General features: G+C 49.1%; 1 protein-coding gene across 4 annotated transcripts in view; it reads right to left on the bottom strand.

Moving 5' to 3' along the window:
- The window catches only part of SCRN1 (secernin 1), a 63320-nt gene continuing 39188 nt past the window's right edge, over nucleotides 836-24967 (bottom strand). For all 4 annotated transcript variants that reach the window (XM_021078608.1, XM_003134812.4, XM_021078609.1 and 1 more), the window contains exons 4-8: nucleotides 18608-18810; nucleotides 17052-17246; nucleotides 14155-14320; nucleotides 7546-7726; nucleotides 836-4924 (exon numbers count right to left, since the gene is read on the bottom strand). In XM_021078608.1, the coding sequence (XP_020934267.1) occupies nucleotides 4766-4924; nucleotides 7546-7726; nucleotides 14155-14320; nucleotides 17052-17246; nucleotides 18608-18810 (904 nt within the window). In that variant the 3' untranslated portion in view covers nucleotides 836-4765. The remainder of the gene's footprint in view (nucleotides 4925-7545; nucleotides 7727-14154; nucleotides 14321-17051; nucleotides 17247-18607; nucleotides 18811-24967) is intronic.

Genomic DNA, 24967 nt, shown 5'->3' with positions numbered 1-24967 from the left:
CAAGGGCACAGTCATGAGAAGTACATTCACGGTGTTATATGGCCAGTCTCCAGAACTCTCTTAGCAGCTTGCAAACCTTAAACTCTGTACCCCTTCAACAGGAACTCTTCCTTCCCCTTTTCCCCCAGTCCCTGGCAGCCACCATTCTCTTTTCCGGCTCTCTGAGATTGACTGCTCTTGGTACCCCCAAAAAGTGGAATCAAATATTTGACTCGTTGAGAGTGGCTTATTTCACTTAGCATAATGTCCTCTAGGCACATCCGTGTTGTAGCATGGGCCAGAACTGCCATCCTTTTTAAGGCTGCATAGTCCATTGCTTGGATTTTGTTCATCCATTCATTCCCTGATGGACACTTGGGGTGCTTCCACCTTGTGGGTATCGTGAATAACACTGCTGTGAACATGGGTGGAAAGATACCTCCTGGAGACCCTGCCTTCCGTTCTCTGGGGTCCACTCAAAAGTAAAATTGCTGGATTATATGCTAATTCTACTTTTAATTTTTTTGGAGGAATCTCCATACTAGTTTCCATATCAGCTGCCCCGTTTTATGTTCCCGCCAACAGTGCGCAGAGTTACAATTTCTCCATATCCTTACCAACATTTATTTTCCTTTTTTAAATAGTAACCATCCTGATGGGTGTCAAGTGGTATCTTACGGTTTTGTGCTTATTTTAAAGAGTGATTTTATCCACGGAATGGATAAACGGAGGAAATGCTGAACTGGTTGACTTTGCCAAAAATTCCAGCCAGAAAATAACATCCCCTTGATGCATTTCCCATGTTGTGACCGACACCCACACTTATTCACTTACTCATACGCAAGGACACAGGGCATTCATTTCAGTATTTTTTTTATTGTATGCTGGATGTATTTAGACACAATTCCAAGAACAAGCGCTGGATGGGGAAGTTATCTGGTTTGCAGATATTTGTACAAAAGGCTGTTAAGACTACACAGTCAGTTCCCACTGCAGGAAAACAGGAAGACTTTCCTTTTTATTATTCTCTGCCCATAGCATTTTCCAGCTCACACATTTAACTTCTCACAGCATGACCGCAAACACGTACAGATACATCCCCACGAGAAATCAGCCTTGACGTCTCGGGACATCTGGATTCAATCAGAAGAAGCACATGTGATACAAACCGTAGGAGGGGATCTGGGACTTAGGAGCGTGTGGAATGAAATGCCATGGCAGCAAGGAAGCACAAGGCAGTGATGGCCTGCAGGTCACGTGACCTGCCACCCCTCCCCCTCCAGAGAGGACCGGCCAGCTTGGTGGCTTCCCTTCCCTCCTTCCTCTGTGTGCTTCCTCCCAAAGCTGAGCCCAGCTGGAGACCTTCCCCAGAAATGACCTGCCTGCCTGTCAGTCAGGTATGCAGTTAGTGATTTCGTAACAGACACACTGGTCCCATCTGGCTTTCCTGCTGGGCCAGGCAGAGCTGTGTAACACCTGTACCCATGTGGGATGACATCAGGCAGCAAAGTAGTTTGCCTGGTTGATAATTATTTTTATATGTAATAATTCACCCAATAGTGAAGGAACTTCACTGCTAATGTCTAATAGGCATACACCTGCTCTGGGAGAGCACTTATCAGAAGGGCTCTAATAATAACACTGTCTTAGGTTACAGGGCACTAAATCACCATAGTTTCAAGTATACACCTAAAATTCCAAACCGCCTCCGAAAGCGAAAGAGGTACTACTTCTGCTTTGCTAATTTACTGGGGCTTCTGCCCCTCCCTGGTATGAGCCTTCATCCATGGTGAATCCCACTTACTAACCAAAACTAACCACCTTATTTATGTTTGGTGTGGGACGCGGGGGATCGGAAAAGACTCTGTCCTTCACGGCCGTGTCTTCTTTCTGCACAAGGCATGCACAGCCCCTGACCCTCCCCCAAGTCTTAATGGATACACACAAGGTATGCTAGGAGGCTATTTACATACTGACCTTTAAACATGATTTTCATTGTTCATCCTGAACATTCACTTTCCCCATACTGCCTTCAGAAAAGCAATCCCTGGTCAAGAAGGCATCCATGTAATGATAAGCATTTTCCAAAAGCAGAGTCTGTTAGGAGCATTTAGAAACAAACATCTCCCCTGCAACAGTGCACTCAAAATCCAACTACGTATTTCAAGCTGTTAATCTAAGTCACTAGAAGCGAGTACAGCCACATCAGCAGATTCTTTGCCCTCTTCTTGTCTTTACCCACAAATCCCAACGCACGAAGAACCGGTCCACCACGATTATTTGGGTTTTAGCTGTACACAGAAGACCTGTGTACAAGCCTAATGGAAGGATCCCAGCCCTGTTGAGCGTCTGCCAGGCTGTGCCACGGAAGGGCTGCCACGCCCTCTAGTGGTAAAACAGTGGCACCACAATTGTGATGTATCAGCGTCCGCCACGGCAACTCTCAATTAGACTGCTCTCAACTCTCACTCTCCCTGGGTTGCTGGACTGAGGTCAATGTCCCTAACAGCTGAAATAGCCAGCATTTTTCCCGCTGCACAGTGGCTGGGTAAGGGCATAAGTCTGTCTGGGTTATCCATGACCTTTCTTTGGCCCATAATAATGAAAGCAGGCCTCTGTGTAATTTATTCTCACTAGACTTCTTTTGGTCAAACCCCTAGGGTATCTCAGACATGCCAGGTCTGATGAAATGTTTCCATAACACACAGAGGTGAGACCACGTGGTGGAAATTTTTACTTTGTTTATCATGCGGAAATTCCCCGGCCAGGGATCAAACCCATGCCACAGCAGTGACCCAAGCCACAGCAGTGACAATACTGGATCCTTAACCAGGGAGCTCCTATGGTGAGATTTTAGAGCGGCTTTCGGCAGGTGGGCTTCGGAGGGGCTGAGGTACCTACATCATCCTCAAACCTCACCCTTCCCTGCTCAGCAGCTGTACACAGATGCTCTGAGAACGGCCCCCACCTAAGAGGAGACCTGAGTTCATCCGCAGGGAGAGCCCAGGCCAAACCTGGACGAAACGCAGCAACTCTAAGCCACTGTGAACGGGTGCTGTTCACTCCATCAGCTCAAATATTCCTCCCACCTCTCCCTGCTCGTCGTCGGTGACTTTACATATAGAATCTGCAGAACTGCTGGGCAGAAAGCTCACCATGCTCTTAGGCCCACACCCTCACAAGGGAGTTAGTAGAAAAAAAGATTTGTTCCAGTGAAACCTGTGACCCTCAGTGTCCACATCTGTGCCTGGGGCCTGAGTCCCTTCCAGCTCGCGTGGCCTTTGCTAACCTGCTGTGGAGAAGGAGTCACTGACTCTAAGTCACTTCCAAGACAACTGGCACTCACAGTATTTTCATGTGCAAATGCCTATTGACGATGCAGTTAATGAGGCCCTTATGGTACAGGGGAGGCTGGAGCAATGAAGCCGCTGTCCCACCACCAGCTGCCGTGTTAACACACACTCGTCATCTCCGCCCCTTTCTATGTCAAGAGTGGTGGAGAGTCTCAATAGCTGGAGGTAAGCCCACCCCCACCCCCACCACCTGCCCACTTCAGCTGCCAGTCTGAAGGCGGCCCCTGGGACACCTGCCGGGCCTGAGGCATAAAGCCAAGGACCAGGCAAAGCCAGGTGCTTCCTCCCAGGCGCTGTGGGATGGAACAGGCCAGGCAGCCAGGGCAGGGGTGGGCCTGTTACCCGGGAGTGAAATGCTTCTCCATCCATCTGCACCCTCGCTGCCCTCTGTCTTCCCAGGGCTGGGCCCATCTGGTCCTCCTCGCACGCCTTTCTGGGCTCTGCTGGTGACCCAAATCCTTCACGCGCACACGACGTGGGAAACAAATCAGTTTAATTAAAGTCTCTGCTAAGATAATGGGGAGGCTGCTCAGATTCCAGCTACTTTAACTCCCATCTAAACAGCCAAGAGCGTCTCCTTTTCTCTCCCTCATTAGCGGAGAAATTTGCAGCTTTGTGGAGTGGAACTCTGCCCCGGGGCCATTTAATTAATCCTAAACTAGATGGCGGCGGCCAGGCCCAGGATCAATTCTGGACACCGCCACATCCGCGGGCGGCAGCCACGCCGTGGTCCGGGGCCATCCTGGCGCGGCTGCCTCTGCATCTCTAAAGCGGGCGGGTCCCCGCTCCCACGGAGGAAGCCGGCCGGGAGTCCGCGCACCCACACACGCAAGCACAGTGCACAGAAGCCGGGTTCTTTCGGATCCCCGGCAGCAGGGTGGCCGGGGCCTGCAGCGGAGCCCCCCTTATTCCGTCCCAGACCCAGCTGGAGACGTTTGCATCACGGGCAGGCGCCTAGTGAGAGGGAGGCCAGGGGCTCCCCCCAGCAGGCACATGGGAGCCCTGGGCCGGACAAAGAAATGCTTTTTGTTCACCTGAAAGAAACCGCTACTGAGAGAAGGAGTAAGACTTGAAAAGCGTTTGCCTTCTCTGCAAACTTGGCCTGTCTCTCAAGGCTTGATGGACTTTGGGTCTCCCATGAAAAGGCTCATGGGTCCATTGTCACTGAAACACAATAAGAGCAGCTGAAGATCCACAGGTAGTCATACACTCGCACAACAGGCAAATGGGATACAGGTTACACCGCAGAGGAGGGGGGTCTACACTGCAGGAGGAGGGGGGCGCTTTGAGATTCGAGGCAGAACACAAGGGAACAGCGTGACTTGGACACATCGGAAGGTTCTCGTTTTACTCAGACGGGAGAGTGGTTTGTCTTGCTGGTAGTGTGGTCAGGTGGGAAGTTTTCGGTAAGAAGGAGACAGCGAATGCTTACTTCACTTAAAGAACTTAATCTCCGTGTCGACGCAGTCATAGAAGAGGTCCGCCACTTCGGCGGGGTCCAGGGGGGCAGAGCTGCTCAGGAGCTCCTCCATGGCCTCCAGGCCTTGCTGCTCCAGGTCCAGCATGGTCGTCCTCAGCTTCTGACCTCGCTCCTGGGGACGCACAGAGACAGCGCCATTGCCATGGCTGCCGAAAGCCCCCCAGGGCCTGCCCACCCCATCCAGTCGGTTTCCCACGGCACTGCCACAGGGGCCGCCCGATGCGATGTGGGCAGGTCACTGCTCTGCCTGGAAACCCGGGCTCCCAATGGCCCTTCGTGACCTGCGAGGCTTGCTCATCTCACTCTCGCCATGCCCCCCCCCACATCTCCTTCCTCCTCGCCGGACCGAATTAGTGGCAGTCCTCCACCCCCGGCACTCCTCCTGGGCACTGCACAGGCAACCCTGCCCCCCCGCCCCCTAAAACACGTGGGCGGCTTGCACCCATCTTCAGGCCCCTTCGAAGGCCTTTCCTCTGGGCTCCCACAGTCCAGGGCCTTTCCTTCTGCCACAGTTGCTCACTTCCTGTCTGGTGATGGTCCGTCTACTTGCCGGTGTTCCCCATGAGACCCCGACCTCCTGAGGAGTGAGAACTGGGCTTAGCTCTAACCTCCAGGGCCTGGGACAGAGGACGCACTCCCAATAATGTCTCTTCTTAAAAGAAAAAAAATTTTATAGCCACACTACTGGCATATGGAAGTTCCCGGCCAGAGACTGAATCCAAGCCACAGCTGCAGCCGAATGCTTTAACCTACTATGCCCAGCCAGGGGTCGAACCCACACCTCTGCAGCAACCTGAGTCACTGCAAGCAGATTCTTAACTCACTGCACCACTGTGAGAACTCTATCAATAACGTTTCTCTCTCTCGCTCTTTTTTTTTTTTTGGCTGTGCTCACAGCATACAAAAGCTCCAAGGCCAAGGACTGAACCTGCGCCGCAGCAGTGACAATGCTGAGCCCTTAACGGCGAGGTCACCGGGAACTCCGACAGTGGATGATCACATGGATCAATGAATAAGCATGCGACAGGGCTATCCCCAACGTACGTTTCTTCTGAGGTGGTGCGATCTCTTCTTCCAAGTGGGAATCACTCATGTACAGCGGATGACAGTGAAAAGTTTCCAGAGGCCCAATTGGTCCCAGAACAGAGAAGCCACTGTCACCACCCATCCATCACTTCCTAATGCTGCCTTCACTCAAACCAATGGTCCTTTCTCAAGCGCAAAGTCCACCCAGCCTCATCCGTCTCTGCTGGAATTTTGTGTAGGTCATCTCAGAACACACGGCCCTTTCCACCTCTGCCTTCCGTTACCAAATATCCACAAAACCGTGCACCAGGAAGTGGCGTTTTTACCCTCCTGGGGCTTCGTGTCGGCCACCGTCAAAAACACGCACTGTCAGGAACCAGTGAGGGCCGCCCTGGACTGAGCTCCCCGCGGTGCGGCGGCAGCATCACGGTGCCCCAGAAACACAGGGGAGGAAGGACGGTGTCAAATAGCTGTGTGATTTACATGTCAGAATGGCCACTTCTGGGCACAGAAGAGCGAGTTCTGTAAACAGGGAGACTGCCCTTCTCAGAGATACTTTCTGAATTCACTTGGATTTCCTGGGTTTTTTTTTTTTGTCTTTTTAGGAAGCCGCGCACAGAGGCATGTGGAGGTTCCCAGGCTAGAGGTGGAATCAGAGCTGTAGCCACCAGCCTACTCCGCAGCCACAGCAACTTGGGATCCAAGCCACGTCTGCGACCTACACCACAGCTCACAGCAACACCGGATCCTTAACCCACTAAGCAGGGCCGGGGATCGAACCCACAACCTCATGGTTCCTAGTCGGATTCATTAATCACTGAGCCACGACGGGAACTCCATACCTGCCTATTTCAAACACATTGTTCTTCCTCTATCGATGCGAAAGGCACGCACCAATGTTCTTATAAGATGCCCCTTTCTTCAGGACAAACCGGACCTTTACAAGGTGCTCAATGCCCGTGGGAAGCAGATGAACATCTACCAACCCCGTTCCCTCCTACTTCCTTCGGCAAAGGAGAGGCTTTGGTTTTCTGGGCTAGCCCATCGCGAATGGCTGCTGTGGGCATATACTGAGCGTTTGTCTTGTTTGAACTGATGTCTTGTAACTTCATTAACCAAAAAGGATTGAGGAGGGAGGGTTGCCCTTTGGAGAATAACTATTTCAAAAGTAGGAACTTTTTTAAAAAGGCTTTTTTGTGAAGAAAAATATACGTAACGTAAAAAAAATGGGCCACTTTAACCACTGAGAAGTGGAGAGTGCCTGGCATAAATACATTCGTACTGTTGTTCAACCATCACCGTCCACCTCCAGAACTTTTTTGAAGAATTCCTTTTTTAAAAACAGCAAATGACTGCATCCTAAAGTGTCACCATCAGGGGCAACTTTTTAGGCCCAGAAGCATTCAAACAATTTTTCACAGCAGAAAAGCAGTTTTCCCAACGAGAACTGCACATTTCTATTATTCCCAGGTCAACAGTAGATGAAAGAGAGCTACTCTTAGCCCACTGAGTTCTAGAACAACATCGAAAGCAGTGGCTTGGTTTGGTTGGCTTTCGAGAGACTGGATGGAGCAAATACCACTAAAGTCACAGGAGGGGCTTGGGAGCCTGGGTCCCTGGGGGCTGACTTGCTGGAGGTTTGCCAATGATCCCCCTGCCTCGCTTCAGGCCACCTCGCCACCCCCCTAGGGCCACGGCCAGGCTCACCTCGTCACTCTCGATGATGGCCCGAGCCCACTCGTGGGCCTTGTACAGCTCGTGCCGGCGGTCTGGCTTCTCCTGGAACCGGGGCTCCTTTCTGGCCGGGTCGTTGTCCCCAAAGCAGGGAGACTGTGCTTTGGGGACGAGTTTTACATCATCGACAAAGATGAAAGGCTTGAATATGGACCTGGAGAGAAAGAGAGGTGGCTTGAGGACACCAGCGGCTGACCCTTCAGCAAAAGCATGCCCTGAGCCCGCTTGCGGGGGTGGCGGCGGGGGTGGGGGTGCTCAGCCAGAGTCACACCTGCATGTTTCGGTAACCATTTTAGGAAAACGAACTGCTGTTCATAAGCTGCACATTCCTCTATGTAGAGCAAGGAGACATCGAAACAGACCAGCTTTGTTCTGCAAAGGCCATTTGAGAGTCCCTTTCAGTTACATAAAATAAGGCAAATAGACACACAGCGTTTGAGAGAAGGGCGCAATGGGCCACCGCCCTGAGCTGGTCTCTCTCTGCCACGGTCTGTGAAAACGGACCTCCTGCAAAGATGGGGTGTGAGACCCCATCTTTCTTTTTTTAAGGGTCTACCTTATTTGCAAATGTTTGGAATATCTCTGGCAGACTCAGGGAGGGGACAGATTAGGGTAGATGACAAAAAAAAAAAAAAAAAAAAAAAAGAATCCCAAAGGCTCCAGAGAGGGCACCCCACAGAGAAAAGAATCTGGTTGGGTGAGAGGACAGCCGAGGGCCAAGGGGTGGCCCGTGCAAGAACTCTTTGATGCAGCTCTTTTGGCAGGAGGGAGGTACCTTTGGGGCCATGGCTGAGTGTGTGTGTGTGTGCGTGTGTGTACTTGCGCATACCTGAACACATATCAACACAGTCCCCCTAGATGCATACCCCCCAAAAAAACAGCTCTGCATCTAAGGAAAGGCATCCTGGGATCCCAAGTCAATGGTGAACACTGGGGAAAGAGCAGAAAGCCTAACTCTGTACCTAGAAAGACACCGCTGAATCAAAGCCATGCACCTCCGGGCGCCCAGGCACCTCCGGGCCGGGGGGATGCCTGTCTTCAACCACACCGCTTCATCGCCCGTGAGGGGTCCCCCAGAGCAGCCCGGGGATGGCTCTGATGCAGGACACAGCTGAGAGGGCTCCAGAAAGCTGATTCTGCTCTGTCCTCAGAGCGGCCTCGCAGACGGACCTTGAGAGAAGTCACCTGCCCCAGAACTCGCCCTGTCCCCCAGCGCCCCTGTGGTGTGGTGTGACAGGAATACAGGATGATAGACCCCAATGGGGAAGGGCTTCCGACGGCAGAGGTCAGCCTAGCAGCTGGTTAACGAGGAGGTTTCAGGGTGGCTGAGCTCCCCTCTGGGGCCCCTCGTGAAGGACAGTTAAACCAAGGAAACCATGAGTGAGGCTCAAGGAGACCCCGTCGCTGCACCTGCCAGCTCTCACTGAGACGGACGGAAGGTCTGAGGCACAGAGAGGGCTGACATGAACAGTACAGGCTCGCAAGGTCTGTCTCAGGGTCTGCAGGATTTTAGCCCAGGGTGACCCCCGAGCCACAGCCTAGAACCGGTCTTCACTGGAGGCAGCTCTGCCTGCTCTGCCCTTTTTATTTCTGTCTAAAACTCTGAGCTGGATGCATCAAGCCAGAGTAAAAAACCCTATTTTCCTCTCATTTCTTTCTTCCTTTGGAAGGAAAACAAAATTATCATGAAAGAGTCTAACATTTTGTGGTGTTCATTTTCAAAGAGCTTTTTTTCATTCAGTACTCATGGATTTCATTCAATCAGTCAGTCAATACGGGTCCAGTGTTGAGTATCAGGTACTATTCTGGGGACTAGGGATATAGCAATGAACAAGGCAGGGCAAAAGCTTCTGTCCCACTTTACAGGTGAGCTGACTGAGGCTCCCAGAGGCTCCGTGCCTTGTCCCCAGGCACATTCCTAATCCACGCCAGATACAGAACTAAATTCAGAACTTCTAAATCTAAAGTCATTCCCCCCTCCCCACTACCTCTCACTCTTCTCTCCTTCTGTGTTTTTTCGTTTTGTTTTGTTTTTCATATACATACATCCTGCTACTGCAGAAAAGGAAGATAGCCTTTGTGCTTTGGGATTTAGAATGTTAGTATCCGTGGCCAGTTTACACTTCTGGCTTCAAACATGGCTCTGTTCTTACTGAAGGTGCAGAAACTCCCCGGGCGACCACACCAGGTTTGTCCCACACCCTGGGGTCCCCTGGTAGGGGCGAGGAGGTCTGCTGGCACCGAACAGAGCAGCACAAAGGCTCCTGCTTGGAGGAATCTGCTAACCTTTGAACCAACCCCAAAAGAGCCCCAAACACCAGTTTCTCTCAATTGCAGGCATCCATCGCTCAGACCAGACACACGGGGAGTCACTGTAATCACACAGTCAGAGCCACATCTGGCTGAGAGCAGACCTATCCGTGAAGGGGTTTTTCTATCTAGAGGGAAAGGGAACTAGTAGTTTGGAGCATGAGACACCCTTAGGGCTGGACCCAGATCCTCCAGGGAGGTTGAAAAGTCAAAAGCACGGGGTAGGAGAGAAGGCAAAGAGAGTGTTGGGAGAACTGGGTACGAGATCGAGGGGGAGCTATTATATACAGGCCCTCAGCTCTGTGTCTGTCCCTGCAGGCTGTCACCTCCACCCCCAACCCCGACTCCTCTCCCACACCCCTACCCCCTGCACACCTCCAGGGGCTGCATTTACACAAACAGTGTCTATGGCCCAAACCTTATCTCCAATAACAAAAAGGTGCCACTTGTCACTAACACTTGAATGAACCAGATGAGCTGGTCTCAGCTGATACAATGTAGCCTGGGAGAAGAGGAACGAACGAACACACACACACACACACCCCAGGTCCTTTGCATCTCCCCAGCTCCTTGCCATTAAAATAGGTCAAACACCCTGTTTTCCTAGAACTGCCTCTATTCTGTCTCCCAGGCTAAAGTACACAGATTGATGCAACTAAAGAAATGGATTGGGAAAGAGCCTTGTAATATTTAAAATGAAAAAATGTTTAATTCTCTCCTCGTGCTTTATCGATCCTGTATCTTGAGTATTTGTGTGTTTTCTCAGAGGTGGGGGCGGGGCCCTTGGTGATGAAAACAAGGAACCCTAATTCACGGTGTCCGCCAATGTCCGAGGGATAAACTCACCTGCTGTGGCCCGTTTTAAGCTATGTGATGCCACGTGACTTCCCTGAAAACAGAGCTGGGGAGAGATGCCCCCGCCAGCACCCACAGCCTCCTGCACACGACAGGACTCAGAACTTGACACAGTCTCAAAATGTGAAGCTACCTCTCTGCCCTTTCCCACAACAATTCTTTTTTGTTTTGTTTTGTTGTTTGCCTTTTCTAGGGCCACTTCCCATGGCATATGGAGGTTTCCAGGCTAGGGGTCTAATTGGAGCTCTAGCTTCCAGCCTACACCACAGCCACAGCCACAGCAATGTGGGATTCGAGCCGCGTCTACGACCCACACCACAACTCACGGCAACGCCAGATCCTTAACCCACTGAGCAAGGCCAGGGATCGAACCCGCAACCTCATGGTGCCTAGTCGGATTCGTTAACCACTGAGCCACGACAGGAACTCTGCACCACAATTGTTTACATAAGGGAAGTTTTAACAAACACTGGCTTACGCATAGGCAATGGCCTCCAAAGGTCAGAATCTGTGCGCTAAAGCCAGTTGGTACAGATGACCGAGGCACCAGCTGACTCAACAGAATGTTAATATGATGGAATCTGCCTTCTCAAGAGAATTCACGAAAGGTCTTCTGCATCTCTCCCTCTCTAACTCTGACTTTTGCATCTGCTTCCAGCTCTGAAACTTACACATCAGACGGGAGGGAGGAAAGAGGGAGGAAGGAGGAAGGAAAAAAGGGGCTGTGAGAACACGCTATTTTGAGAAAAGGATCTGTAATTAATGCAGTGAGCAAAGAAGTGCTGGAGCAAGTAGAACAATAGCAAGAAAGTGTCCTTTGGTTTCTAACATTAATTGGGAGGATAAATAACACAGCCTCCTCTGATCATAATCTTTTGCAAGTCCAATGCTCGGAAACTATTTCCTGCAAATATCTCTCTAATATTTTTAGCATTAGCAGAAGCTAGTTAAAACATCCCCAATTTTATTATCTACAAACCCAAGAGTAGGTAATTACGCTTCCTGCTGAAAAAAATACAAAATGTTGAGCATGCCCAATTACAGAGAAACACCAAAATGTTGAATAGGAGAGGAAAAAAAATTTTATAAGACAATTCTGTAGTCACAGTAGGAAATGTAGCTCATTTAACCATAGAAAAGAAAAATGAATGTCTTCCAGGAAGCCCTTAATATCCTTTTCAATTAATTTAAGCATGAATAATTTTCTTTTAAAATTACTTGAAATTTTTCAATTGTAGATGTTAGAAGGCTATTTTCTAGCTCATTTTCAGAACTGCTCTAGGCTGTGTACTTTAGCCCAGGAAACAGAATCGCTTTATCTTCATGTCCTTGCATCCCGAAGCCCTATCTCTAAGCACAGTTAGACCAGGTATCTGGACATTGGGGACCAAGGCAGGTGTGTGTGTGTGTGTGTGTGTGTGTGTGTGTGTGTGTGTGTTCCTCAGTTCAACCCTCTACTTTAAAGGCTCCTGTCCCCTAAAGAACAATGTCCAATGACCTTGGCAGAGCATTTGAGACACTTTCAAGTGGGGCTCTCTATGGGCTGGCAGAGAGTGGTCAGGTCAGGGTTCACCAGGGTTGAGGGGGGGTCCAGACATCAGGGAGAGGAAAGGAAAGCTCCAGATCTGTTGGACCAAAAAGAGGGGTGGGAGGGGAACCATGGAACCAAGGGTTCAGGACTGGGAGATAAAATCAGGAGAAAGCAGCAAGGGTCAAACAAATGGCATGTCCTGAAGGGTTGTCTGGAATGCTGCTGGGCAGCTGAGGCTTGCTGGCAGAAGCCAGTCGTGGTCTTAGGCCAGGCGTGTGTATTTGGGAGGGGGGTGGGGGAGGAAGGTGCAGGATATATGGAAACAAACTACAACAGGATGCACAGTTGCAACAGGTGCCATGCTGCTTCATGCCTCTCTGCCTTTGCACATGCTGTTCCCTCTACCCAGAATGTCATTCCTGCTTTTAGCACCTAACAAATGCCTCTTTTCACAAGACCCAGCGCTCAAGAGTTCCTCCCCTGTGACGCTTCCCTCTCTGTCTCCTTCATGCCACCTCTTCTCTTGGACACACTCTGTCTCTAGTACCCAACAAGCATAATATTTGGTGCACAGCAGGTGCCTAATAAGTGCTTGCTGAATGAATAAATGACTGAACGAAAAAGTAAGCACAGTTAATACTGAATTCAATACGTCTTGCTAGAAACATCTACTGATGTTGGCCAAAGGGTCAGGAAAGGTACTTGGATTCTCCCCTGAGTCATCTAAGAAACAGTCCCTAGCTGGACACCATCACTGTCGCACATTCCTGAAACAATGAGAGGAAAGTAAATATTTTCAGCTGGAAAGGGAATGAAACCAAACAGCTACGGATTCCCTGGCAGCAAAGTCAAAGATCTGACACCCAATATTCACACAATGATGATGGTTCTCAGCCAACGGAACACCTGAAAGATACCAGAAAACTACCAGAATGGGCAGTGTTCTAGAACTTTCCAGTCCGAGGATCAGACTTCCCTGACAGATTCCTAAGCCTACATTAAAGATTCTGATACAACAGGTTTGGGCCAAGGCTAAAGTTTTCAAAAACACGCCTAAGTGACTCTGATAATGAACAGATTTAGAAATCACTGGATGGTTGTGCCCAAGCTACTGATGTGATTTGTGGGGCATGTGACTGAACATTACCAAGGACAAGGGCTGCTGTCTGTCTGCTAGATCAGAGATGGTCTTAGTAAATAATAGTTAAACCCACTATGCATTTACTTGGATTACTGTATTTAATCCTCCCAACAAGCACACAGAAGTAGGGGCTGGTATTATGTCCACTGCACAGGACAGATACTGAAGCTTGGAGAGGTTAAGGGACTTACCAGCTGCTAAGTGACAGCAAGGGAATTCAGTTCCTAGCAGTTTATTTCAGAGGCTGTGTTCTCAACTACTGTGCAGTACAACCCCTTTGCTGAGCGAATGGGCAGAAAGCAACTCCCTAAAACACCATGTCTTCAAGAACAGGCCAGTGAATTTGAAATTGCTTCACTGTGCATTGTGTCTGGACCATTTTGTCCTCTAACTCGTAGGAACTGGCTGTTTTGATCAAGCTTGGGCATTCCTGTATCCCTCTGTCTCAGTAGGTCTTATTTAATCTTTGCATCCCTCCTATATAGCACAAGGCCTGGCCTATAAGATATATTAATACATATGTGTTGAATTTAAAACAATGTGATTCCACGACTGGGAGGAACACTATGTGACCAAAGCCAAGGACTTCCGTTCATCAAAGCTCTCTGTGCTGCACTGGCCAGAGTGAGATGGATTAAAAAAAGCGATTCAGCTCTACAGATGGCGGTACAGGAACTCAGTTGGGATTGCTGGATGGGCTCTTGAGGGAAGCACATGCCGCCTGCGTGACTGTGTTCAGACAAACCTGGAAGGATCGGGGGTCCCAGTGAAGTAGTGAATGCATGGCGAGCTTCTGTTTTGAGGCAGAACAGACACTACACTGGCTGTGGTAAGGAAAGACTCGGAGTCTATACAGACTCCACTGGCTTTGTCCCGTAAGATGTCGATCATAGTCTGCACAGTGATGCTTTCTGTGAAGAAAAAAGAGAGAGAGGGGAGGCAAACTGCTACACAAAATCCACCAATCCTTTCCCTTTTGAGGGAAATTATAGCTGGGAACAGAACTGCCCAAACAAGGACTACATTTCCCAGCTTCCTTTGGGGCTAGGTGTGGCCACATGATAGATCCTGACCAATGAGAGGTGAGCAGAAATGATGTATAACTTCCCCCTCACATCCATGAAGAGGAATGCTTGTTTTTCACTTTCCCCCCTCCCCTCCCGCTGGCTGGGAGATGCCAGTGAGTGGACTGCAAAAGGAAGTCATGTGTTGAGGCAGAACAACCCACTGGCCCTGAACTGTCCATGTAATCTGGAATACAAACATGGAAGAGAGGGAGTTCTCGTCGTGGCACAGTGGAAACAAATCCAACTAGGAACCATGAGGTTGCAGGTTCGATCCCTGGCCTTACTCAGTGGGTTAAGGATCTGGCACTGCTGTGAGCTGTGCTGTAGGTCACAGATCCAGCTCGGATCTAGGGTTGCTGTGGCTCTGGCATAGGCTGGCAGCAATGGCTCCAATTAGACCCCTAGCTTGGGCGCTTCCATATGCCACAGGTGTGGCCCTAAAAGGACAAAAGAAAAAAGACCAAAAATAAATAAATAAATAAAAGGAAGAGAAATAAATTTCCATTTTCTTTAAGCCACATTATTTTAGGGTCTCTTTGTTACAGCACTTAGCAATTCCTCAACTAGTACAATATGCAGTAGAACGATATTCATAAGAAAGTACACAGTTGAGGGAGGTCACCAAGCAAGCTCTCTGGTGGAGTCTTGCTGGGTACAGTCAGTCCTGTATTTGGAGGATGACTTCTCTGCAGTGGGAAATATGCACAGAGAAGTGTCTAGGATATTTAGAGCCATTAGCACTATTGGCTCTGAGTTCAGATATATGGACTAACAAATCTTTCTGCACCACAGAATCTTAGTTCTACATTTTCTTCCTCTGTTTACAGTTCATTGAAACACTATCCTTTCAGTCTGTGTTCACAGAGGTCACATCAGAGCACCACACAGAGTAAAGGTGCCTTAAGCTTCACTGGCACAATACATACCCTCTTTGTAAATCTATGAATAACACGTCACACCCAAAAAATATTAACAGTAAGTCCTTGAGTCCTTCAACAACCCAGCATTCAAATTACTTCATTATCTCATAGATGAGTTTATTGATGTAGACCAGGATACATCAGGCTGATAATGTCTCTTAAATCTCCTTTAATTACTACCTTTCATTTTCCCCCCTTGCATTTTACTTGTTGGGCCATTTCTCCTGAAGAGTTTCCCACAGTCTGGACTTTGCAGATGGCATTACTATGTTCATCCATCCTCTGTATTTCTGGTAAACTAATAGCTAGATCCAGAAGCTTCATTGGATTTAGGTTTGATATTTTGACAGGGCTCCTTCACAATTGGTGCTGTATACTTTTATCAAGCTAGGGTTTTTTTAATTAAAACCTTTTAGAGTTTTTAAGTTCCTGTTTTAAATGGATATCTTCCTACCCAGAATGTATTAGTTATACTCTATAGCAAAAGTCCTAAGTGTTCTTCTAGATTAAGAGTCAGACACCATTTTCTTAAAGAACAAGTCAGGAAATAGTTTAGGTTTATGGGCCATATAATTTCTGCTGTAACTTACCTGTTGCTCAGCTCTGCCATATAGCAGGGAAGCAGTCATAAACAATAAGAAAATAAATGAGTGTGGCTATATGTTCAACGAAACTGTATTGACAAAACTAGGAGCTGCTAATAGGTTAGTTTTCTAGCTCCTGTTCTAAATGACCAAAGGTTTGACTTACAAAACACACATCTCAGAGTTCCCATCGTGGCACAGCAGAAATGAACCCGACAAGGAACCATGAGGTTGTGAGGTTTGATCTCTGGCCTCGCTCAGTGGGTTAAGGATCTGGCGTTGCCGTGAGCTGTGGCATAGGTTGCAGACGTGGCTCGGATCTGGTGTTTCTATGGCTCTGGTGTAGGCCAGCAGCTGTAGCTCTGATTAGACCCCTAGCCTGGGAATCTCCATATGCTGAGGGTGCAGCCTTAAAAAAACAAAAACAAAAAACAAAAAACAAACAAACAAAGAAAACCCACACATCTCACTAGCAAATATAAAAGGTGGCCACTGTGGTTTGTGTGGAAGCATTTTCCATTTAGGCACAAAAGTAACAAGCTATCCAGTCACTACATTTACCTAAATAGAGATTCTGAGTAACTGGGTAGAAGATGGAGGGCTTGTGAAGAGAATTCACTTTAACGATTTGGCTCAACAAATGTTCATGGAACAAAGAACCATAACAGGCTTCACAAGAGGATCCTAAGATGAATAAAAGACAGCATCCCTGCTGTCAAGACCCAGCCTTCTAAAGGGAGAGGAAAATACAGCGAGAAGATAGGTCAAATATACAAATGCTGAGGTTCAAGCGAGGCTGCAATAAGTATCACAAAGACGCTTTAATGGCATCCGTGTTTAAAAGAGAAATAGAAGCAGGAAACATCCACAGATGAGGAAGCATCATGTAAAAATGCAAGTTGCCGTCTTGGCTGCACAGCAGGGACTTTAGCACAAGTTGGTCTCTGTGTACAAGGTCTATTCCCTACTCTTCCGCTTTGCTCATTCTCCTCTAAGTTCAAACAAGGTCTCTGAAAGAGCTGCAAGATAAAGGGTCTGAGAAGGAGAATTGGAAGGGATATACTAACTCACCTTCCTGCTTTTCCAAGCTGTCTTTGCCTGAACAGCAGGCTAGATGGTCATCAGATGGAGAAAAAACGTCAGAAAAATTGAACTCGTCCTCTCCCGTCCACCAGCCTTGACTCTGAGCATAACTCCTGAGTTCAGGGTGCTCTGCGTCGATCTTAGTCGTGAGTGACAGCTGATTGCAAACGCACCTGACTCCCTCTGTAGAGAGTGCAAAGCCCAATTACATAAGAATAGACTTATAAAGACATGGGGAGGGGGGATAAGTTAGGAGTGTGGGATTAACATATACCCACTACTATACACAAAATAAATAATCAACAAGGACCTACTGTAGAGCACAGGGACCCCTACTCAACATCCTTTAATGCCCTATATGGGAAAAGAATCTGAGAAAGAATGAATATATGCGTATGTATAACTGAATCATTTTGCTATATACCTGAAACCAACACATTGTAAATCAACTATATGCCAATAAATTTTTTTTAAAAATCAAGAAATGGAAATTACAGGGCATCTCTCTACTGCAAGTTGCCTTTAACTACAGGGAGAAATCGATTCCATTTTTGAAGAAACAGATGATCCTTGGTCCTCTATTAATCTCTTTCAGAAGGTTTGACCAGTCCTGACTCATTTTATCATATTTTAAATGAGCAACAGTCACTTAATCTGGCTAATACAACCCCAAGCCTTCACTACTTACAAGGAAAGTGAAAGCTCTGGAAGAGGCGCTGTGCTACTTAAAAATGTCACAGCTCTAGAGACTCCTCCTCCCCAATTTAGTCGCGCTCCACCTGAAGGAACAGTTTGCACCAACTACCATCCTAAATACAGAGGTCTTTTTTCCTTTCTTTTCTTTTTTTTCCCTTTTTAAGGGCCCCACCTGCAGCATATGGAGGCCCCCAGGCTAGGAGTCGAACTGGAGCTACAGCTGCCAGCCTACACCACAGCCACAGCAAGGTGGGATCCGAGCCATGTCTGCGACCTGCACCACAGCTCAAGCCAATGCTGGATCCTTAACCCACTGAACGAGGCCAGGGATTGAACCTGCCTCCTCATGGATACCAGTCTGATGCATTTCCGCTGAACCACAACGGGAACTCCTGGATGTTTTTTTTAAAACATAACATAAACAAAATAAAATACTTTGTCCACTCAGTTTTTTTCAGGTCTCCACATTTAGGAAAAACACAGTAGTCCTGATAACTAATTGTTTTCAAATAGTGGAATGTGCCTGCAAATATCTGTGTGTCTAGGTGTGTGTGTGAGCGTTTAAGACCCTGCGGGGCTTTGTTTCTATAACTGAGAATTGGGTCCTGCCCGGAGGCAAAGAGTCCATAGGAAATGTCAGGAGTGCACTTTTCCAGCAATGACAGGCTTCGCTGCAGGCTCAGGACATTGCACATTCCTCTCTAGAAGCAGAAGCCCAGAAAGGAGAGGCACAAGCTTAAAGATAAAGCCCAGAGAGGCTTTGCAAGAGCAACCTGAATTCTGCAGGTCCAGGAAGCATGGCCTCCGCCCTCCTGTCCTCGAAATGGTCCCCTGCCACCTGCACTCACCCGTGATTTTCTCCGCAGCCCAGTACTTCCCCACGGTCTCCAGCACCCAGGCTTCCTCGCAGTCCACGATCAGATACGCACTTTGGAAGCTGTGGCAGGAGCCTGCATCTTCGTAATAATTCCCGCCTTGTCCGTGTTCCTCCAGCAAGGCGACGATGACATCCAAGGCTTCTTTAGCTGTTGCGCTTCTCTCTAAACCAAGCCTGCAGGAAGACAACCGCAAGCACATGGCTGTCAGTTCGCCCCACCTGAGTAGCACCCTGGGGACCAAAGGCCGGGACGAGGCCAAGTTAGGAAGATACGCCAACGTGGGCATCTATGTAAGACACACAGGCCAATACGCGACCAGATGAATAGCGTCTAAACTCGGAATGCACAGCTCTCGCACACTGGCTTCAAAATCACGGGGGTGTTTTCCATCTTTGGACACCTCCCCCTTCTACACAGAGAGTCAGGAGCCCAGTGTCTTCATCCTCTTGAAGGGCAGTTCAGGAGGAGTTCCCATCGTGGCGCAGCAGAAACGAATCCGACTAGAAACCATGAGGTTGCGGGTTCGATCCCTGCCCTCCCTCAGTGGGTTAAGGACCCGGCGTTGCCGTGAGCTGTGATGTAGGTCCCAGACGCAGCTTGGATCCCACCTTGCTGTGGCTGTGGTGTAGGCCAGTAGCTGTATCTCCAATTCAACGCCTAGCCAGGGAACCACCACACGCCGCAGGAGCAGCCCTAAAAACCAAAAAGCAAAAAAAAAAAAACAAAGCCCGTTCAGACACCTTTTTCTCTTTTCTGAGTCCCCTGGAACTGGCCAGCTCAGCTCCAGCTCTTAGAGGGACCCCCTCTCTGTGGCTTGTTCTCCCTCCTGCCTCTGGGCAAAAGGCAATGTGTGCCCAGTCCAGCCTTGACTGCTATTACTTTACACCAGGTGGCTTGGTTAGTTGGTAACAGACGTGTTCCGCAGCCAGCTCTTGCCCCCGCACACATAATTCACGTACAATCTCATGAGGGGTGGGTGGCTGGTTAGGGCACGATCAATCGTTTTTCTACATATTTTTCCTCCTACCTATCAGCCCACCTCTGCTGGTGGGACTTTCAGCTTCAATCATCCAAAAGGACATGCTTCTCCCACAGTGACACAGCATCTCCTATCAACAGACCCCTTAACACGGGCACAGACACTGCCCTCTGGGTGACCTTGGGCAAGTTACATAATATATTTGAACTTCACCTTTATGTCACCTCTAAAAGAAATACCAAAAGAAAATAAGAAAATAAAAAATGAAAGAAGTACCTACATCACTGAGTACTATGAGGATGGTTTTACGAAATAATGAACATGAAAACACCTAGGGCTGGTGCCCACAACCCAAGCACATGATCGGGAAGTTTCCAGAGGGAGCACAGCGTGGCACAAAAACAAATGACTCAGAAGTAAAGAGACCTCATCTCTAATTCTAGTTCTGCCACCCACGGCCAGTACAATCGTAATGTAACCTTTCTGGACCTTGACAGTCTCATCTATAAAGTGAAAGATGCTCAGTAAATGTCTCTTCATTCAAATTGGAATTCTGCTGGCAGGAGCATGGAGTCTTAGAGGCGATGGAGGCTGCCAGGATGGCAGCACAGCTCAGCTCTGGGTGTGTTTTCCACCTGAGATGCCATCATTATTAAAATTCGCCCAGCTTTCTTTCTGGAGGGACATTTCGCTGGGCTGCCCGGGAGAAGAAAAGAGGACGCGATTCCATGCCCCGGACTTATCCTTGCCACAGGCTTATTTTCATAAATAATTATGTATCAATTCATCTGGCGTTTCTCAGTTTAAGCTTATTTAGGAAGCCTTGGTGACAAGGTGATGCATTGAGAAGCTGAAGCCGGAGACGCTAGGGGAGGGATAAAAGAAAGAACTCATTAAAAGACAGAATTAAGAGGGCTTCCTATCGGTCAGGGCCTTCTTCTCCGAAGAGGAGTGGCGGACACAAGCGCTCACCTTACCTTGAGGACACAGAACAAAAGAGCATATGCTCCGAGGACCTCTCACAGCCCGGGCTGGGCACACAGGAGGGCCCCTTCCTCCTCTCTAGAGGTCCCTGGTGGCCCCTGATCACACGGCCCTGTGCTTATTCCTAACCCTGCCCTCAGGGCCTTTGCAGGGCCCATGCAAGCACATGCCAGGAGCCTGTGAACACCCCTCCAGGGGCAACAGCTCACCTCTGGCCGTAGTGACTTCTCTTCTGCGGTTTCTAACTCACTCTCTTGCTGTTCTGCCAGTGTGCGGCCCACGCTGAGATTCCCAACACCCCCCACCCCCGCCGTGCCCTCCCACACTGACTTTGGTGCCCTCAGAGCATGGTGTCTGCAGTGGGACCTCAGCCCTCATCCATCAACACAATTCTGATGCTACCCCTCCAGGTCTCTGTGGCAAAGATACACGTTAGTCTCACCTGACCCCTCCCACATGGTCTCCCTGCCACTCCGGGAACACAAGGCCCCTGCCAGGGCTGTGATGGACAGAGGGGTCACACCCCCTCCACCAGTGACTCACGGGGACAGATGCACCAGGCTGCAGAGATCCAGGCCACGAGTCACACGACATCAAGGGACCTATTCTAAAGCCATTCACGACAGTGTCACCTCCTAGAGGAGGCAGATTCATAAGAACAGAGCCTTGCCGGCGCCCCCACCTACTTTTCCTTTGGGTGCTAGACCACGTGACGCCCTTGACTGGAGCAGGAAAAGGGATGAGATGAAAGGGGCCAAGGTCAGTGTCTTGCTCTGACATCCACCTGTGGCGCCGTTCAGTTTCTTCCAAAGTGGGTGGCTGGTCTGGGTTTTTCTGGGTCTTGGAGTGAGAGGCTCCCAAATTCAGGTCCTTATTTTTTTCATACAAAATCCTGAAGAAAATCCCGACTTGGGATTTTCAAATAGTGTCATTTTTACGCACAGGAGTCACTGCGTAGACACCAGCCAAGGGCTTCTGTAGATAAAGGGCAGTGGAGTAAGTATCTGACAGGCCGTAACTTGAGTCCACTGCCTTTTGCCTTTATTACGTGAAAGCTTTGAATTACGCGACCAGTGATGCGGGTTTTATTTTGTATTTGCCACCTTTGCCATTAGCAATAATTACTGCCCTCCTTATGGAACCTCCTGTATCTGGACCTTAGCAAATGCAAAGTTTCCTCTCAGTCTGCCCTGCCACCCTTCGGGTACACTTAGAAGTTAATTTCCTTTTTCACAGATGATATGATTTCTTACTGTTTTAAATTGGAACGTGTCTTGCCTCATGAAGCTTTAATTTTTTTTTTTTTTGTCTTTTTAGGGTCCCACCCAAGGCATATGGAGGTTCCCAGGCTCGTGGTCGAATCAGAGTTGCAGCTGCTGGCCTACACCACAGCAGTGTGGTATTCAAGCCGCATTTGCAACATACACCCCTGCTCACGGCAATGCCAGATCCTAAATCCACTGAGCAAGAAGGCCAGGGATCGAATCCACACCCTCATGGATGCTAGTCAGATTCCTTTCCCCTGAGCCACGACGGGAGCTCCATGAAGCTTGAAATTATTATTTTAAGTTCCTCCCCGATGAAGTGTTGTCACCTAACATTGGCCCAGAATTGTGCTGAGCTCACTGTGCCCATGTCTGAACGGTTAACGCAGCTCACCAAGGAAGACAGTACCCTTCTGCACCTCCCCTGATGAAAGCCTCTGTGCTTGGGGACTCTGTTTGCTTCTTTTTTGCTTTTCTCTTTTTCGGGCCACACCCACCACACATGGAAGTTCCCAGCCTCGGAGTCGAATCGGAGCTGAAGCTGCCGGCCTACGCCACAGCCAGAGCAATGTGGGATCTGAGCTGCATCTGTGTGCGGACCTACACCACAGCTCACAGCAACGCCGGATCCTTAACCCCCTGAGAGAGGCCAGGGCTCGAACCCGCATCTGCACGGAGACAATGTTGAGTCCTTAAGCTGCTGAGCCACAACAGGAACTCTGCCTGTCTTTTCGACACCTGTGCCTCCATTGATAAGGGAGACCCCTGTGCCTTTGTGTCCCAGCTGAAGTAAAACTAGGTTATAACTAGATTTACTGTGGCTATACAATCACTGCTCTGGGGAAAGTCACACAATTAGTCAAGTCCCCTCCCCTTTTAGGGACGAGCCTGGTGCTGCCACAGGGAGGCAGATGCACATACCCCTCCTTCTTTTCCCGCACATCAAGGGGTCTGCAAGGCTTCCCGCGGTTCATGATTTTGTGGGTGCTGAATGATTCCCCGCCTCCAGCCAGAAGGTGGAGGGCAGGTGGGAAAGAAGTGGACATTCAGGCTGCACTGATTTGGGGGAAGGGTTGCAAAACCTTTGGACTAACCTCTGCCTCTTGGTGGCCAGAGCTTCCTGGCTGCAGGAGAGGAGAAGTGACATGGGATCTAGTTGGGGAGGCGAGGGTAGCCTCCCTGAGGAGAGCGGCCCTGGGATGCCAGGCTCTGGCACCTTCCAGCTCTGAAGCCTCAAGCAAGTCCCTTGGCCTCCCTACGCCCCAGTTCCCTGTCCACCAAACAGAGGCAATCAGGCCCACTTCACTGGGTTTGGGGGAGAGTTAAATGAAATGCTTTTTGCAAACCTCATCATATGATGGTGTTCGGGAAAAGGCAACTCTAATTACACACGTTCTTTCCTCCTAAAGCTAGGCTTTTGGCATAAACATCACTGCAAATGAAAGAGAAAAACAGTATTGCTTAAGGCTTGCTTTCAGACAGCAAGCCTCTAGGAAACACAAATTATACTTTTATCTTAAACGCAGTGCCTATTACAGTGCTACCAGTGTTGATTTCTGTCCCTCTGAACTGAGGCTGGATTTGACGTGCTGTTGGAAAGCACAAAGAATCAGAATCCAAAGAGGGGCAGCCACCAGGTTCACTGAATAATCCACCTCAGGTCTGGGAGGCACGAGAACCGGAGTGTAACAGGCAAGAGCCCTGCCTCCCAGCAGCTGTCCGGGGCCAGGGAGGAAGTGGCTTCCAAGCACAGAGGACAAGCGAGGAGTGGTCCCTCCTGCAGCAAGACCTAGGAAATACTGAGGCCGAGTTGAAAGCCAACCGAAAGAAGGATTCCGCCGGAGCACTGGTCCCCCACACCCCCGTCGGAATCACCCGGAGGGCGTGTTCACAAACGGATGGCTGGTCCCACCGCCAGAGCTTCTGATTCAGGAGGTCTGTGCTGGGGACCCAGAATTTATACTTCTAACCAGTTCCCAGGTGCTACCTGAGTTACCGCATCACCAACCACATGTGGAGACACCCCCCCCACCCCTACTCTGGAACCTTGTCCCTCAAACAGTGCTCTGTGGATTCCCAGCGCCCGTCGCCTGGGGGGTCTCTTAGACATTGATCTAGGAGGGCTTCTGGCTCGGGGGCCACGTTCAGGATTCGGTTGGGATGAGATGGCCCCTTCGTGTCTGACTGTGCCTGGCCAAACTGACCCCAGCTGTGTCAAGGTGAGACCTTGAACTCCAAAGAGCCACTCAGGGTGCCGATGCCTGCAGCAGCGTCCTCTTCACCCATCTTGTTATGGAAATAGCTGGACACAGTTGGCCAGGGAAGGAGTTCAATGGCTACAGTTAAATGCACCCTGTCATCTACTCCCGACACGGAGTCCTGTCTCAGACCTTGGTAACTATCACAACCCCAATTACGTGCCAAATATATCTTTCTCTGTCTACATCCCTCAGCCTTCTAGATCAAGGTCAAATGCCTCTCCTTCTAGAAGCTTCCCCAGACGAATGTGGTCTGTTGTTATCTCTGAACACCCAGCAGTGTTCTCTGAGGGCCATAGTCTAGGATTCTCCGCCACGCATGTGGCTACAAATCTCAGATGACCTGATACACATCTCTCCTTCTGTCATCTTACATTGGTCTGAAAATGGTGCACTGCTCAATTTGCTTCTCCCTGCAACCAGACTAAAATCTCTTTGAAGTTTTTGAGCTTCTTCATGAGTCCAGAGTCAGGCACAAAGCAGATATTCACTAACGCCCCTTGCTTTATAGGCTGATGATCTTGAAAAGCTACCTCAGAGGCTTTGAAGCAAGAAAGAAACATTCTCTTGCGTTGTCCCTTAGAAATCAACAGTGAAAATGGTGATATTTGACAGTTCTATAAACACCCTCCCATAAATACAATGATAACTCAAAGTGCAAGGCTATAAATGAGGCACAAAAGGGGCATTATTTTTCATTAACGCTTCATTTTCAGGCTTTCTCTTAAGCATGGAGGTAAAGTTACCAGAGCAGCTGTCAAAACACAGGCTCAAAACTTGCTGTTATTCTATCCATTTCATCCTGTTGATCAAGAGAAAACTGATTATAAATATGAGGCCTCGT

Source organism: Sus scrofa, chromosome 18 (assembly GCF_000003025.6).
Source record: "Sus scrofa isolate TJ Tabasco breed Duroc chromosome 18, Sscrofa11.1, whole genome shotgun sequence".
Taxonomy (NCBI): Eukaryota; Metazoa; Chordata; class Mammalia; order Artiodactyla; family Suidae; genus Sus; species Sus scrofa.
The sequence above is the reverse complement of the archived record's forward strand: the minus strand, read 5'-3'. Positions and strand labels throughout refer to the sequence as shown.